Genomic DNA, 16790 nt, shown 5'->3' with positions numbered 1-16790 from the left:
AAGACGCCCCAGCTGCAGCTGATCCTAGCCCCTCCATCATGCTCCATCTGTGGGGTTTGTTTGACTGGTCTCCATCAGGGCCATGTCCGACCAGGGCCTTCCCTCTCTGATTGATCACTTTCTCTCGCACGCACACACACACACACACACACACACACACACACACACACACACACACACACACACACACACACACACACAGCTCCATCATTTAGTCCCTCAGTCAGGGTTCTGACACATGGTGTCAAAGGCAACTGCAGTAGCCTGATGGATCATCCTGCTTATGGATGCCAGTCTGCCTGGTGCTACAGTCTGATAGTGTGTGTGTGTGTGTGTGTGTGTGTGTGTGTGTGTGTGTGTGTGTGTGTGTGTGTGTGTGTGTGTGTGTGTGTGTGTGTGTGTGTGTGTGTGTGTGTGTGTGTGTGTGTGATATTAACCACTCAACACCTGTGTACCTGCTGTTCTACAAGCCTTTGTTAGTCAACAGAACAGAGGTCAGAGTCTGCCAGATTGCGGGAAGATCGATCACTGCCCTCAAATGGGAATTGTTAATTATTTGGAGGATCATTTTTGATGGTGATATGGAAGGAGGGAAGCATCTAGAACGTTTGTGGTGACATATGAGATGATATCTAAATGGGGAATTGGGTTGTTTTACCTTGTTTTTTATGGACAGATAACCTGTGGTGGGAGTGCATATTTTACCATTTCAACCATGAGATATACAACTAATGAAGGCTAAATGATTGATATGGGCCAGCAAGAAATCAGAATAGTAGGCCTCTGACAGAGAAACAAGAACAATGTTCTCATTTTTGGCTAATTTTCTTACTGCACATGATGTATGACAAAGCAGGCAATGCAGACAGTGCAAAAACGACATTAGAACAATTGTTGTGTTGACCTACTGTATCGGTATCCACTATATCCTATCAGTGACAATAGTGTGTGACTGTTTTGGCTCCTGGTGGTGCTGCCACCGCCATTATGGTTAATGACCCGTCCAGTCTGGTTGAAATGGCACCTCCACAGGGGCCCTGTGTACTCACTCAACCAAGACCCCTTTATAGGTGACAATGGCATTAGAGGGGTTTATAGCTGCTCCACACTAGAAACACAAACAAGGGGGGCAACACAAGAACAACACTCAAGGAACATGCTTTGAAAGGCTTGTTTTTTGTTGTAAGGACTGCTGCTTTGGAGAACAAAGCATGTGCTTCGCATAGGGTTGCTCATGTTGTCATGGGTGATATCTTGGGTTGTATCTTGACAACCAATACATTCATATTTCCTCACCGTCATCAGTGTTATTTCTGTGTTTAATCAGCCACTGGAATTAGTTTTGCACCAGTCGTTTTTTTTTATTTTTATCACGTCTCTCAGTTGATCATTTGAAATGGAACTTTGGGTTCAACTCAGACGACAGACGGTCCATGTAGAAAACAGATTCTAGCCTGTATTTCCTCCCCCAATACATGAATGGAATTGAGAATGGATAAATGGAATCTCCTAGCTAACAGAGATGGGCAGGTTATCCAAACACTATCACTAGCTAGTTGACTTCCCTCTCCTCCATTTAACCCCCTTAGACCCCTGCCTCTGGAGAGTGGAGGTTATTTATTAGCTCAGTTATCTTCTTAAAGGGACGGCTCTCAACATGACCATACAGATCATCTAGCTCGGATTGAATTACCTCGGAATCTTCCACATAGCCATGGGGTTCTATTCATCCAGTCAGGGAAGACCCCTTTTTCTCTCTCCCTCTCTCTTCCTCTCTTTCCCCCAACCCAACCCTCCTTGCCCCTTCAAACACCCCTAAGAGAGGTCTACTCTCCACCCCACACCCCTTCTCCAATCCAATTAAGACAGGGACAAAAGCAGGATTAGTGAAGAGTTTACCTCAGTGGAGCTCCACAGCGACCCCCAAAAAGGCCCGTCGACGGTAAAAAGGCCAAAGGGGGCTTTGGGAGTTTGAGGGATAGCGGGGAGAATGTGATAGGCGCTGGTCAGCGATCTTAACCTGTCTGATGTTTGTGTGGCGAACGGTGGCTCAATGCGGCGGCGGTTTAGAGGGAAGTTGGAGGTTGGGGACAATGCCTCAGCCTTTGACCACTTTGCTCCAGAAGCTTGGGCCTGTCTCCCCGATTTTCTCTGCACCTCTGAATTTCAATGAAAAGCGCCTCCATCTCCTCTCTCCTCCATTCATGAAGGGGCTAGCGTTGGCTGACTGGCTTGACACTTCAAGGAACATTTTTCTAGTCGTTGAAATTGTATCCCACCTGCAACAGGTGCAACCTCATGGTCTTTAGGGACGGTTTTGTACTTCTTAAAAGATAGATGTTGGATATAGTATTTAATCAATGAAAGAACCAACCGTTTTAAAGCCTTTGTGGACAATTTTAGGCCTGGGAAGAGTCTCTGTCCCCGGGTCAAGGATAAGTACAGTACCGACGTCTGTCTGTTATTGTTCTCTTGTCTTCGTTTGAACGACCATCGTTGCCCTGAAGTAGCAGGTAAAATGCTGGGACAGGCAGCCTACTAAATTTGCATATGTCTGGCGAATTTCACGTTCCTCTTCCCTTCACTTATGTGGCCTTATCCCTTCTTTATTCTACCATCACCCCAGAGCCACCAACTCTGCCCTCACCGGCCCCAAGGTTAAAGCGCTTTAAGTCTCAACCCAAAACTGTTAAGGGGAGAGAAACGCCAGGCCTTGAATGGGGATGGGTGGAGAAGGGGGGGTTTTGTGTACCCCCTCTGGCTAAACTGATCCCTATCTCTGTGTAATTACCTAAAGAAATACAACTTTATTTCCTCCTTCACCACAAGAAAGAATGTGACACATTGACCCACACGCTGGGTTGCCAGATTGGGTTTGGTCTTATCCTCTTGTTGTTTTTTAAATTCTCATAAAGAAAGCTCCCTGCTACTGTTTCGTGTTACTATTCATATCCCACCGCTGCCACCAATTGCACTTGCTACCTCTAACAGTTTGGTATCTTATTATCTCTCCAGAGCTCCTTGTCACTGGCCAAGGATCTGCACAAAAGCTCAATTGTTTAATGAGTCAGTGCATTCAGGGCTTCACTTCTCTGCCAATTAACCCCAGGACCATTCCGTCATTTTCCTATATCCACACGCGGCTTTTTTGTTCACGCTTTATAAGGCTAAGCCGCTAGCTAGCGCCGGAGCAGGGGCCCGGGCTGGGAAGTTAAAAGGCTAACCTGTTAGCAAACACAGTGGAGAGGGACAGAAAGGGTTTAATCCCTATTAGGATAAATTCGAACTAAATGGCCCCAAATAGCCTTTGAAAAGAAGGGACTTCCTTCAAAGAGTATAGCCCCAAACTAAGCAGCGTTTGGGGGCAAATGCGTTTGGCTTGGATGTCACTACTATACCCTCGACTCACCGCAAGCTTGGACCCTCTTTATTTTTCTTTAAATCTCTCACACTCCAGCGGCTTCTTAGGTCTGTTTATTTGCTCAGTGTGGTGGTTTGTTTTACTTGCCTCCGGGCAGATAGACTCCTATACGTGACCAGTGATTAGAGCTTGAATCACTCAGTTACATGCAGGTACAACAATGGTGCCTATCAATCATGCCCTAAGGACACAAATCCTTTGGCTAAATTTATTGGATGAATTTGTGTGGAATATTTTCTGTAATTCCCTAAAACAAAACCTGTGTGTGGTGTGCATATGTATGTTACTGCATGCAGTAGTGTGTTTCTTAATTGCCTATTGTTGTGGGGATGACTGCTGGGGTGAGAAAGTAGAGTCATGTGTTTTCCACCGTTCTGCAGGTCCCATGATCCTAGAACTCTCACTATGGGGCCAGATTTTTTTTCCCCCCTCTTAGATGTGGTTCCCCCCCCCCCCCCCTCCTCCTCCTTTCACATTCTGGGAGACTGTATCACACTTTGTTTGGATAGTCCATCTACAGATGGATGCTCTACAGACTATCAGTAACATTTCAACTAACTGTCTAATAGCCCTAATCCTAACCTTTATTCTAAACCCTAAACCTAACCCAACCCTAACCCTAAACCAACCCTAAACCTAACCCAACCCTAAACCTAACCCAACCCTAAACCTAACCCAACCCTAAACCTAAACCTAACCCTAAACCTAAACCAACCCTAACCCTAACCCAACCCTAAACCTAACCCAACCCTAACCCAACCATAAACCTAACCCAACCCTAAACCTAACCCAACCCTAACCCAACCCTAAACCTAACCTAACCCAACCCTAAACCTAACCCAACCCTAACCCTAACCCAGCCCTAAACCTAACCCAACCCTTAACCTAACCCAACCCTAACCCTAAACCTAACCCAACCCTAAACCTAACCCTAACCTAAACCTAACCCAACCCTAAACCTAAACCTAACCCAATCCTATTCGTAACCGTAGCAAGCAGTTGCTTATCAACAGTATGATAGTCTGTAGATCATCGATATGGGAAATTCCAAATACAATGTGACCCAATTATATACCTATTAGACTTATACTCTCTCTCTCTCTCTCTCTCTCTCTCTCTCTCTCTCTCTCTCTCTCTCTCACCCTCTCTCTCTCTCTGACTTCCCTCCTCTCTGTTTTTTTCCTGGTATCACTCAAACTCAACAACAAAATCTGTCCTAATTGGCTCCAGAGGGCTGAGGGGGGGACTGGGGCGAGTCAGAGGGGCCTGTACATGCCAGCGGAGGCGAGGGCCCTGATTGGAGTACAGGCCCAGGCCTCGTTAGCCTCCCTCTTCCACACCCCTTCTCTACCTCCTACTCATTAGTCTGATGAACTCATTCTCTGATGGAGGGTGACATGGCCCCGGGTGGGGTGTGCCAGGCTGGAACAGAACCCGACCGGGGGAGGGGGGTTCTGAGGCAAAGCCTGTGTGTATTAGATGAAGGGTGAGGGAGGGTGAGGGAGGGAGGCGGTGGGGTTGGGGGTATAGGAGTTCTACATGAGGCAGAGCCTGTGTGTATTAGATGAAGGGTGAGGGAGGGTGAGGGAGGGAGGCGGTGGGGTTGGGGGTATAGGAGTTCTACATGAGGCAGAGCCTGTGTGTATTAGATGAAGGGTGAGGGAGGGAGGCGGTGGGGTTGGGGGTATAGGAGTTCTACATGAGGCAGAGCCTGTGTGTATTAGATGAAGGGTGAGGGAGGGTGAGGGAGGGAGGCGGTGGGGTTGGGGGTATAGGAGTTCTACATGAGGCAGAGCCTGTGTGTATTAGATGAAGGGTGAGGGAGGGTGAGGGAGGGAGGCGGTGGGGTTGGGGGTATAGGAGTTCTACATGAGGCAGAGCCAGGGAAGGCTACCGTCAAACTCATGGACTCAAGTGTCTGCTTGTGTTAGTCTTCGCTTTCATATTCATTTAGGTTTGGACAGTCGTAAACTCCAGACTCCCGTCTCAGACCGCTGCTGTGGTTATCATACCTGATTTGATTCTGTGGTCAGTGAAGCGAAGGAGGAAGAGTTGGAAAATATGCTGCTGGGGATTCTTCAGATGTACAGACTGTGACTAGGCTCTTCTAGCTCATTGTTCATATGATTGAAGGTGATGTAGTCCAACTACTACTGTTTCTGTTTGGTTGGGAATTGGGGAAGTCCATGGAAATACTCAGGGAGAATTGGTGTAATCTGTAATGCAGAATAATGTGCACCTGGCTGTTGAGAAGGTGGTGTAAACATTGTAGTTAATTCACTTGGGGGGGGGGGGGGGCTTGATTGATGTTCACAGAGGCCATTGCACACAAACACCCCCTCTATACAAAACACATTCCCATAGGAATACGTAGCACACACACACACACAAACATCCGCACACAGAGAGAGTTTGTGTGTGTGTGTTCGTCAGAGTGTGTGGGGGGGGGGGGGGGGTACACGCCCCCGAGAGTGTGTGTTTGCGCGTCGCAAAAGCAATTCCAATTCCGTACTGATAAGTCCAGAGGTTTCTTTTCTTTTTCGCTACAAACCCTATCGACTTCCCCAATATGGCTGCTCCCCCTCTCCCTCTATCCCCCTCTCCCTCTATCCCCCTCTCCCTCTATCCCCCTCTCCCTCTACCCCCCTCTCCCTCTATCCCCCTCTCCCTCTATCCCCCCGTCTCTGTTTTGATGTTGATTGATCACCTCTCTTCCTCCCGCTCATTAATTTCATCACTTTATCTCCACCTCTTCATAGGACCAAAAGGTAATAATAAATCCCTCCTCCGTGATCCTTTAACCGGAGCAGCCGCGCGGAAACGCTTAATAACAGCCTACAAATTGAACTTCAATCACCTAATTTTCCTCCAAAGGCCACAGACAGACGCAACACAAGGCGTATTAAACCAAATGGAAAAACGCTATTTTATTCTTCCCTCTTGCCACACCATCGATGATGAATTTCCTGATTGACATTGTACAATAAAGTTTTATTCTATTCTAATAAGCGACAGGGGTTGCTATCTACTATATAACACTGTTTCCTTTTTTTTTCTCAATGCCAGGAAGTCCTTATCAGCCCAAACACATGCGCCTCATCTCCCCAATAGAGAATGCTATTGAGAGACTCATTTATCTTGTAACACACACACACACACACACACACACACACACACACACACACACACACACACACACACACACACACACTTATCTTGTAACACTCACAGCACAACTACCCTGCTACTTTGTTCTCCTCTCATGTTAGATGGTATTTTCAATTACATTTGTGTCAGAAACCCAAACGGGTGGTGCTGTGCCCCCACTCCAAGTCAAACCAGTTTATTTGTCACATAACAGAATACTACAGATGTAAACCGCACAGTGAAATATCAGACGTACGAAATAGAAAATCCAGAATAGGATCTTTAAAAAAACCACATCAGCAGAAAGCTTGAGGAGTCTGGGGTGAGGAGGGGTATGTTGGTGGGGTAGTCATTTCTGGAGTGGAGAGGGTGTGATGGAGTAGGTCCATTGGCAGGGATCGGCTGAGAGATGGTGTGTGTTGGATAGCGGTGGGTAGCTAGAGGGGTTGGTAGAGGCCTATCTCTCCCCCGGTCCCCCTTCATGTGTCCCTCTTCATTCCAGAGTCGTTTGGGTGTCTGACAGAGACAAACGATAGTGCTTCAGAAATGACCAGCAGCCCAGGCACAAACAGGTTGAATAACTCCCAGTGCGGCAGGGAGAGTGAGTGTGATTGTGTGAGAGAGAGAAAAAAAGCTTCACAGTCGAGACTCTCAAAGCCTTTTGTTGTTCTGTTTGGCTGCATGCATCCTCTGTGCTGTCAGTCGCTTTGAAATTCAGCTTGGAGTCAGAGAGCTGAATTGATGAGAATTGCTGTACCGGAAACAGGGGACGAGAAAGCTATATTAAGCCATAATCAAATGCATAAGAGTGAAGATAGCTAGGGTTTTATGTTTTTTGCAACCCTGTAGAGCTTTTGTCTTTGAGAAATACAAGATATATGTCAATATATATGTCAAGATATATTTCAATATTTTTCATTACCATTGGCTTTCTATCAAAACCATTATATCTCGGTTTGTCAATACAAACTATTATCCTTCAACAGTCCCATACTTCACAGTCCGTTCTTTCTCTCTCTGCTTCATTGGTTCTTGGAATTGTGTGTTCCGAGTCTGACTTGTGCATTAATTCAATAAGCACTCCATCAGGCAGGCCAATCAGAAGAGGCCTCCATCAGGCGGCAGGCCAATCAACAGGGGCCATTTGTGGCCACATCTGGAGGAGGTTGAGGGGAGTTAGAGTGGTGGTGGTGTTTCACCTTCAAGGCCTTCAGGGCCAGTGATGGAGACTGATGGAGGGCTGCAGCCACAAACACCTGCAGTCTGGAGCCATTATAGATGCAATCGGAGACTCTGAGACACTAGGAGGCATACAGTATATACCACCATGGTACTTCATTCCAGTATATGTTCCTTTCAAATAAAGTGTAGAATAAAGTAATCTATAATTCTCTGGAATATATTTTAGGTACCTTCTCTACCACAGTCGTCTTTGTTTACTTGTTTATTACTCTGTTTTGGTCCACTGTCTGACTCCATGCTTCTTTAGTGATTTAATTCTCATTCTCCTCTCCTCTTTATCTGTTTTATACTGACCCCTCCTCTGTCTATCTATCACAGCCCTAGCATATGTAGCAATAACTCCAGCCCCGGACAATAACGGCCTCACCGCTGCAATTTGTCCAGCAGCCGCTTCGACCAAGTGGGTCATAGGCGGCACATCTTTCTCTCCCCTGGATAGTTTATCGTGCCACTGTGTCACCCTCTGAGCTTTTTCAACTGCAAGGGAAAAGGTGTCTGTGGAGGAGAGGGAGGGAATGGAACTTTACAAGACAGGGTCTATCTGGATACGTTTTTGGAGTGAAGATGCATCGGTCTGGTTCACAATATGATATGAGGCGACGAGCGGCGTCGCTTCTAGACCTGTCATATCTATCTACACCCTGAGAGACTGGCCGCAACATCATCAATTTAGCCCTCAGTGCCTCACAGACAAGTACTCACTCTGAGGAGGAGAGGATCACTGGAAACACACTGGGGTGTAGAAATGAACCCCTGGAACAGAGAGTAAAGGTTACTCACCCACCCACCTACTCACCTGGAACAGAGAGTAAAGGTTACTCACCCACCCACCTACTCACCTGGAACAGAGAGTAAAGGTTACTCACCCACCTACTCACCTGGAACAGAGAGTAAAGGTTACTCACCCACCTACTCACCTGGAACAGAGAGTAAAGGTTACTCACCCACCCACCTGGAACAGAGAGTAAAGGTTACTCACCCACCCACCTCCCCACCTGGAACAGAGAGTAAAGGTTACTCACCCACCCACCTCCCCACCTGGAACAGAGAGTAAAGGTTACTCACCCACCCACCTGGAACAAAGAGTAAAGGTTATTCACCCACCCATCCACCTGGAACAGAGAGTAAAGGTTACTCACCCACCCACCCACCTGGAACAGAGAGTAAAGGTTACTCACCCACCTACCTGGAACAGAGAGTAAAGGTTACTCACCCACCCACCCACCTGGAACAGAGAGTAAAGGTTACTCACCCACCCACCCACCTGGAACAGAGAGTAAAGGTTACTCACCCACCCACCCACCTGGAACAGAGAGTCAATGTTACTCACCCACCCACCTGGAACAAAGAGTACAGGTTACTCACACACCCACCCACCTGGAACAAAGAGTAAAGGTTACTCACCCATCCACTCACCTGGAACAGAGAGTAAAGGTTACTCACCCACCTACCTGGAACAGAGAGTAAAGGTTACTCACCCACCTACCTGGAACAGAGAGTAAAGGTTACTCACCCACCTACCTGGAACAGAGAGTAAAGGTTACTCACCCACCTACCTGGAACAGAGAGTAAAGGTTACTCACCCACCTACCTGGAACAGAGAGTAAAGGTTACTCACCACCCACCCTTCCATCTATCTTTTCACCTCTGCATGACATTGTCTACTGCGTTTCTGACCTGATACTTGGAGGTGGAAAGTGACATTCCAGCATTGAGAGATGACATGTAGTGTGGTTGAGGAGGCAGTGTGTGTATCTCGCTCTGTCTGTGTGTGTGTCTGTGACATGTAGTGTGGTTGAGGAGGCAGTGTGTGTATCTCGCTCGGTCTTTGTGTGTGTGTCTGTGACATGTAGTGTGGTTGAGGAGGCAGTGTGTGTATCTCGCTCTGTCTGTGTGTGTGTGTGTGTCTGTGACATGTAGTGTGGTTGAGGAGGCAGTGTGTGTATCTCGCTCTGTCTTTGTGTGTGTGTGTGTGTGTGTGTGTGTGTGTGTGTGTGTGTGTGTGTGTGTGTGTGTGTGTGTGTGTGTGTGTGTGTGTGTGTGTGTGTGTGTGTGCTGTGACATGTAGTGTGGTTGAGAAGGCAGTGTGTGTATCTTTCTCTGTCTGTGTGTGTGTGTCTGTGACATGTAGTGTGGTGAGTGGTCGGTGTTGTTGACATGTGAACCTGATGGCCACCCTGTCTGTCTGTCCATCCTTACAGCGGATTGAGAAGTCAGACTGATCCGTCTGTCTGTCTGTCTGAGGCGGTTTGTCATAACCTTCAGATCAGACTGTAAACAGACTCTGACAGACAGGACAGGGGACACGCAGGCCAGACTGTCATATCTAGTTATTTAGACGCTACTTTGTTATACATCGTTGAGATATATTTGTAAGTACACGGTGATGATCATACAATAACGAGAATACAGTATATTACTAAAATAAAGTTTGTTGATTGGCGTGGTGCAGACTGCAGTGTAAAACGTCCCCTGATCCTCCCCCAGTCCCACAGGCAGTGTTGTCATGCTCTGTTGAGGCTGTGGGTTGCAGAGTGGCAGTGTGTAACGCACTCTGTTAACACTGCTCAAATAGGGTTAATTGTATCACAGGGAGTGCTGGCTGCTGTAGACAGTCATTGCCTGCCTTGTCTGCAGTGTGGATGGAGATCAGTCCATGAGTGGCTGAAAGATGACGAGAAGTGACTTTCATAATTGGGAAAAAAATCTAACTGATGAAGACTCACCTCGATCCACTAAGACTTCATCAAAAATAGACAGATCAAACTGATGAGGGAAAAAAACGGACAAAATACCCATCTTTCTCACCTAGATCCTTCTAAAACCTTCATCAAAAAACACATAATAGTATTTTTCACAAATAACTTTGACGCACAATGAAAGAAAATCCCTTCATAAATCCTTTTGGATATTCTGTACCAGAAGCCACAGCTTGAGGGGTTATTGTGACAGTGTTCCCATGGTGTTGGGGCTGATGGGAGGCTGGTACGGTGTGGGGTCGTCCTGGGCCCAGCCTGTTAGGGTAGTGTAGGTGAGAGTCTGGGAGAGAGACGGACGGGCAGCCCAGTCTCTCCTCCAAACCTCTCTAATCCACATTTAATTGAACTCCAGAGACTTTGAAGTGAGGCTGTGGTGCAGGCAGATCTTATTCCTCTGAGACGAGGGCAGAGGGAGGGAGAGAGCAGGGGGTAGAAGGAGATGGAGGGAGAAAGAGAGGGGGAGGGAAATATGGAGGCACCGGAGGAAAGAGAGGGAGGAAAGAGAGATGGAAAGGGAGAGAGAGGGGGAAGGAAAAAGACAGAGAGAGATTGAGAGAGAGGCTGCCAGGACGTCTTCAGCTAAGAGCCCCAGCTGGTCCCTTCCACTGCAACCTACCCTGTAATGAGCTCCTTGAAGCTAGTGCTGGAGTTAGCACACTATGCTAGTCGCATATTTGAATATTTCTGATTAATACCACAGCTTCTAACCCCTCGGTGCCATACCTCAGTGACCCCTCTTCAATCCCCATGTCCCTTAACACCTAGCGTCATTAAAAGAGCTTTGAAACAAAAAGGGAGAGGCCCGGGCGAGTTAAGAAAAAAAAGCTAGTCAACAAAGCAACGATAAGTGGGTTAGCGCAGAATCTAAAGATTGGATTAGCTTGAATATGAATCGCAGGAGGCCCGGACCGAGCATCTGTGGCTGTCAGGAGGGCTGACAGGCGTCGAGACAAGTCACTCTGACAACCAGAGAGAGAGAGAGAGAGAGAGAGAGAGAGAGAGAGAGGAGAGAGAGAGTATCCATTCTCCACAGAGAGAGATTAGGCTCAGCTCATTTTAGCATTCTTTAGCGCTAGCCGACAAGCTCCTGTTTAACCTTGCGAGGTGGCAGTCCCCTTGTTAGAGGAATTAGAGAAAGCAGGTTAACTGACTATTTAGCATAAACTGTGCAGTTGACCCAATAGCACTCTTCATAAAAGCATTGTCAAACCCAACCTTGCTCTCACTGTCTCACGTCAAATTAGATGTTAATCCATATTTAGCAAACATCAAATTTCGAAGTTGTTGCAAATGTCAAATTTCGAAGTGTTTAAGGTTAAGTTTAGGAAATAACTCCGCATTTTTAAGTTTAGGGTTAAATTTAGGCATTAACTCTGAAATCTTAAGGTTAAGCATTAACTCCGAATGGTAAAGGTTTGGGATAGGCTTAAAACAAAAATCTCAAAAACAACTTTCTATCGCTGGATTCGAACTTGCAACCTTTGGAGTATTTGAATAGGGCTTACCTATCTGCCATCCCTATCCACAACGCCATAGCATAACACAAACCTACCTGAAGGTAACAGCTCACTGTTGCCTCTAGTGGCTGGTTTACACATCATCTCCCGACGTCCTCAGACATGGATGGACGTCGAACACTGACTTGTATCACTGGTGACCTGGCTGGTCAAACCGGTCTTAAACTGGCAAAAAACTGAGCCATTAAAAACCACTGGGCAGGTTGTGTTGGCATTATAGATTTATTTGAACTACATATCAGTGTTTTGTGAACACATTTTACATTTGGCCTTGCAATTGGTACTCTTCAGGGAAGTAATACTTTTTTAGCTGTGAATATTGGTGCATACTTGAAATGATCTTGACAATACTATGTATCTGATTCTGACCATGTCTTTATTTATATTTTATGCTGAGAGGATACCCGCTGTCTAAATTACTGATGAGCTTTTAGTGAACTAAATGTCTGCCTCGTCCATCCCTCCCTCCCCTCCTCCCTCTGAATAGGGCTCATTCTCTCGTTAAAGGAATCCCTTTTTCATGGAGGCTGATCAATATAACACATTTATCCTGCTGTTCGGGACGACGCGTCATTTGGCTGTGATGAATGAACTAACCCAGCCGTCTCTCCTCTCTCTTCTTCTTCTCTCCTCTCTCCTCTTCTTCTCTACTCTCTCCTCTTCTTCTCTCCTCTCTCTTCTCCTTCTCTCCTCTCTCTTCTCCTTCTCTCCTCTCTTCTCCTTCTCTCCTCTCTCTTCTCCTTCTCTCCTCTCTCTTCTCCTTCTCTCCTCTTCTCCTTCTCCCCTCTCTTCTCCTTCTCTCCTCTCTTCTCCTTCTCTCCTCTCTTCTCCTTCTCTCCTCTCTTCTCCTTCTCTCCTCTCTTCTTCTTCTCTCCTCTCTTCTCCTTCTCCCCTCTCTTCTCCTTCTCTCCTCTCTTCTCCTTCTCTCCTCTCTTCTCCTTCTCTCCTCTCTTCTTCTTCTCTCCTCTCTTCTCCTTCTCTCCTCTCCTTCTCTCCTCTCTTCTTCTTCTTCTTCCTCTCTCTCCTCTCTTCTCCTTCTCTCCTCTCTTCTTCTTCTTCTCTCCTCTCTTCTTCTTCTTCTTCTTCTTCTCTCTCCTCTCTTCTTCTTCTTCTTCTCTCCTCTCTTCTTCTTCTTCTTCTCTCCTCTCTTCTTCTTCTCTCTCCTCTCTTCTTCTTCTTCTTCTTCTTCTTCTCTCCTCTCTTCTTCTTCTTCTCTCCTCTCTTCTTCTTCTTCTTCTCCTCTCTTCTTCTTCTTCTTCTCTCCTCTCTTCTTCTTCTCTCCTCTCTTCTTCTTCTTCTCTCCTCTCTTCTTCTTCTCTCCTCTTCTTCTCTTCGCTCTTCTCTCCTCTCTCTTCCGCTCTCCTTCTCACTCCTCTCCTCTCTCCTCTCTTCCTGTCTCTTCTCCTCGTTTCTTCTTTTACTACTTTCTTATCTCCTGTCTTTGCTCACCTCTCAACGTCATACCTTTCCTCCCTCTCTCCGCTCCCCTCCCTCTCTCCTCTCCTTCCCCATCCTCTCCTCTCCAGATCCTAACCTACACAGAGGGCCTCCATGGTAAATGGCTGTTCACAGAGATCAGGGCTGTCTTCTCCAGACGTTACTTGCTACAGAACACTGCTCTGGAGATTTTCATGGCCAACAGAAGTAAGACCCACAACCAGCATATTCTATTCTAATATTATTCAGTACAATCACAACCCTTAAATGATGACATGAGTTTGGATTTCAATCTGAAAGACAAATGAGTGAAATGTATCTTTGCCAGGGTCTTTTTGAAAGAGCATAGATTTGATGTTGGGATTTATTTCTACATTATTTTGAATTTGAAGCTGCGCCATTATTTGTGGAAACCAAGCCATGGATTGACAGAACTTGTTTGCCTTCCTCTGTAGCTGCGGTCATGTTCAACTTCCCAGATGCAGGCACGGTCAAGAAGGTGGTCCAATGCCTCCCTCGCGTGGGGGTGGGCACCAACTTTGGCCTTCCACAGACCAGGTCAGTCTATCTCTTTCTATTTCTATTTCTCTCTCTCTCTTTCTCTCTCTCTTTCTCTTTCTCTCTCTCTTTCTCTTTCTCTCTCTCTCTCTCTTTCTCTCTCTTTCTCTCTCTTTCTTTCTCTTTCTCTTTCGCTTTCTCTTTCTCTCTCTCTCTCTCTCTGAGCTCGTCAGCTGACACTAAACACTTGTGGGCTTAGTGTGTAACACTGACATTTCACGTGTCACACCGTCACGCTTCAGCACGTTCTGAGAAAACCACCACAGAAAGAGTGGAAAACATACACACACAGACGCACATATATACACACACACAGTCCAAGGTGTAGAGTGGGCATCCCCCCAACTCTCGCCCTCTTCTCCTCTTGCCTTCTTATGACTGCATGTCTGCAGCACCCTGCCATAGCCAAGTCCAGCCTGTGCACTGCGCTGTAGCCAAGCCAAAGACAAAGTGGAGTATCCCAGTGTTTTGCTGCATAGTTGGCGTGATAGTGATATGTACCGTCCATTTTGGAACCCATGAGAGAGTGTTGAAATGTGTGTTTTTGTAAGAGTCCGATTGTGTGTATCTGTTTGTTTTTGTGTTCAGTGTCTGTGTTTGTGTGTGTGTGTGCACACGGACATGCTTGTGTGAGGGAGGGAGGGAGGGAGGGAGTGTCAGTCCCATTAATCAACATGGTGTAGCTCAGCCTGGGGGCACTGTGTCTCTTTTGACCTGGAGACAGCTGTATAGCGCAGTCCTGCTCTCACACCATCACTACTCCCTCGGCATTACATTATACAACCTTTACCACAACCTGCAGTACCTCTACCTCACACTATAATGTTTACCACAACCTGCAGTACCTCTACCTCACACTATAATGTTTACCACAACCTGCAGTACCTCTACCTCACACTACAATGTTTACCATAACCTGCAGTACCTCTACCTCACACTACAATGTTTACCATAACCTGCAGTACCTCTACCTCACACTATAATGTTTACCACAACCTGCAGTACCTCTACCTCACACTATAATGTTTACCACAACCTACAGTACCTCCACCTCACACTATAATGTTTACCACAACCTGCAGTACCTCTACCTCACACTATAATGTTTACCACAACCTGCAGTACCTCTACCTCACACTATAATGTTTACCACAACATACAGTACCTCTACCTCACACTATAATGTTTACCACAACCTGCAGTACCTCTACCTCACACTACAATGTTTACCATAACCTGCAGTACCTCTACCTCACACTACAATGTTTACCATAACCTGCAGTACCTCTACCTCACACTATAATGTTTACCACAACCTGCAGTACCTCTACCTCACACTATAATGTTTACCACAACCTACAGTACCTCCACCTCACACTATAATGTTTACCACAACCTGCAGTACCTCTACCTCACACTATAATGTTTACCACAACCTGCAGTACCTCTACCTCACACTATAATGTTTACCACAACCTGCAGTACCTCCACCTCACACTATAATGTTTACCACAACCTGCAGTACCTCTACCTCACACTATAATGTTTACCACAACATACAGTACCTCTACCTCACACTATAATGTTTACCACAACCTACAGTACCTCTACCTCACACTATAATGTTTACCACAACCTACAGTACCTCTACCTCACACTATAATGTTTACCACAACCTACAGTACCTCTACCTCACACTATAATGTTTACCACAACCTGCAGTAGCTCTACCTCACACTATAATGTTTACCACAACCTGCAGTACCTCTACCTCACACTATAATGTTTACCACAACCTACAGTACCTCTACCTCACACTGTAATGTTTACCACAACATCACATCCACACCAGTGTTGCAATAACATTTCCCTAACATTCAGTGAGTTTTCTTTAGGTATATCAACTACCTAACCTCTCTTCCACTATACGTTAATGTCTCAAAAACGTTGGACCTAACATTCAGACAGCATTTTAGGTACCTATAAAGAAATGGGATTTCCCTAGCATTTGTTCTCTGGTCTAACCTTCATATGGGTTAGCATTTGATCAAGACAAAGTAGATGATTGTGGACTACAGGAAAAGGAGGACCGAGCACGCCCCCATTCTCATCAGCGGGGCTGTAGTGGAGCAGGTTGAGAGCTTCAAGTTCCTTGGTGTCCACATCACCAACAAACTAACATGGTCCAAACATACCAAGACAGTTGTGAAGAGGGCATGACAAAACCTATTTCCCCTCAGGAGACTGAAAAGATTTGGCATGGGTCCTAAGATCCTCAAAAGGTTCTACAGCTGCACCATCGAGAGCATCTTGACTGGTTGCATCACTGCTTGCTATGGCTACTGCTCGGCATCCGACCGCAAGGCACTACAGAGGGTAGTACGTACAGCCCAGTATATCACTGGAGCCAAGCTTCCTGCCATCCAGGATCTCTATACCAGGCGGTGTCAGAGGAAGGCCCTAAAAATTGTCAGAGACTCCAGCCACCCTAGTCATAGACTGTTTTCTCTGCTACCGCACGGCAAGCTGTACCGGAGCGCCAAGTCTAGGTCCAAGAGGCTTCTAAACAGCTTCTACCCCCAAGCCATAAGACTCTTGAACATCTAATCAAATGGCTACCCAGACTATTTGCATTGCTCCCCCCTCTTTTTACACTGCTGCTACTCTCTATTATCTATGCAGAGTCACTTTAATAACTCTACCTACATG

General features: G+C 46.4%; 1 protein-coding gene across 1 annotated transcript in view; it reads left to right on the top strand.

Annotated features, from left to right (window-relative positions):
- The window catches only part of LOC106602365 (lipopolysaccharide-responsive and beige-like anchor protein), a 333282-nt gene that overhangs the window by 228836 nt on the left and 87656 nt on the right, over positions 1 to 16790 (top strand). The window contains 2 exon segments of the mRNA XM_082974174.1: positions 13613 to 13730; positions 13979 to 14081. Of these exon segments, the coding sequence (XP_082830300.1) occupies positions 13613 to 13730; positions 13979 to 14081 (221 nt within the window).

The sequence above is a fragment of the Salmo salar genome, chromosome 04 (genome assembly GCF_965601325.2).
Source record: "Salmo salar chromosome 04, fSalSal1, whole genome shotgun sequence".
In the NCBI taxonomy this organism is placed as follows: domain Eukaryota; kingdom Metazoa; phylum Chordata; class Actinopteri; order Salmoniformes; family Salmonidae; genus Salmo; species Salmo salar.
Note: the sequence above shows the minus strand (reverse complement) of the source record. Positions and strands in the feature narration are given on the sequence as shown.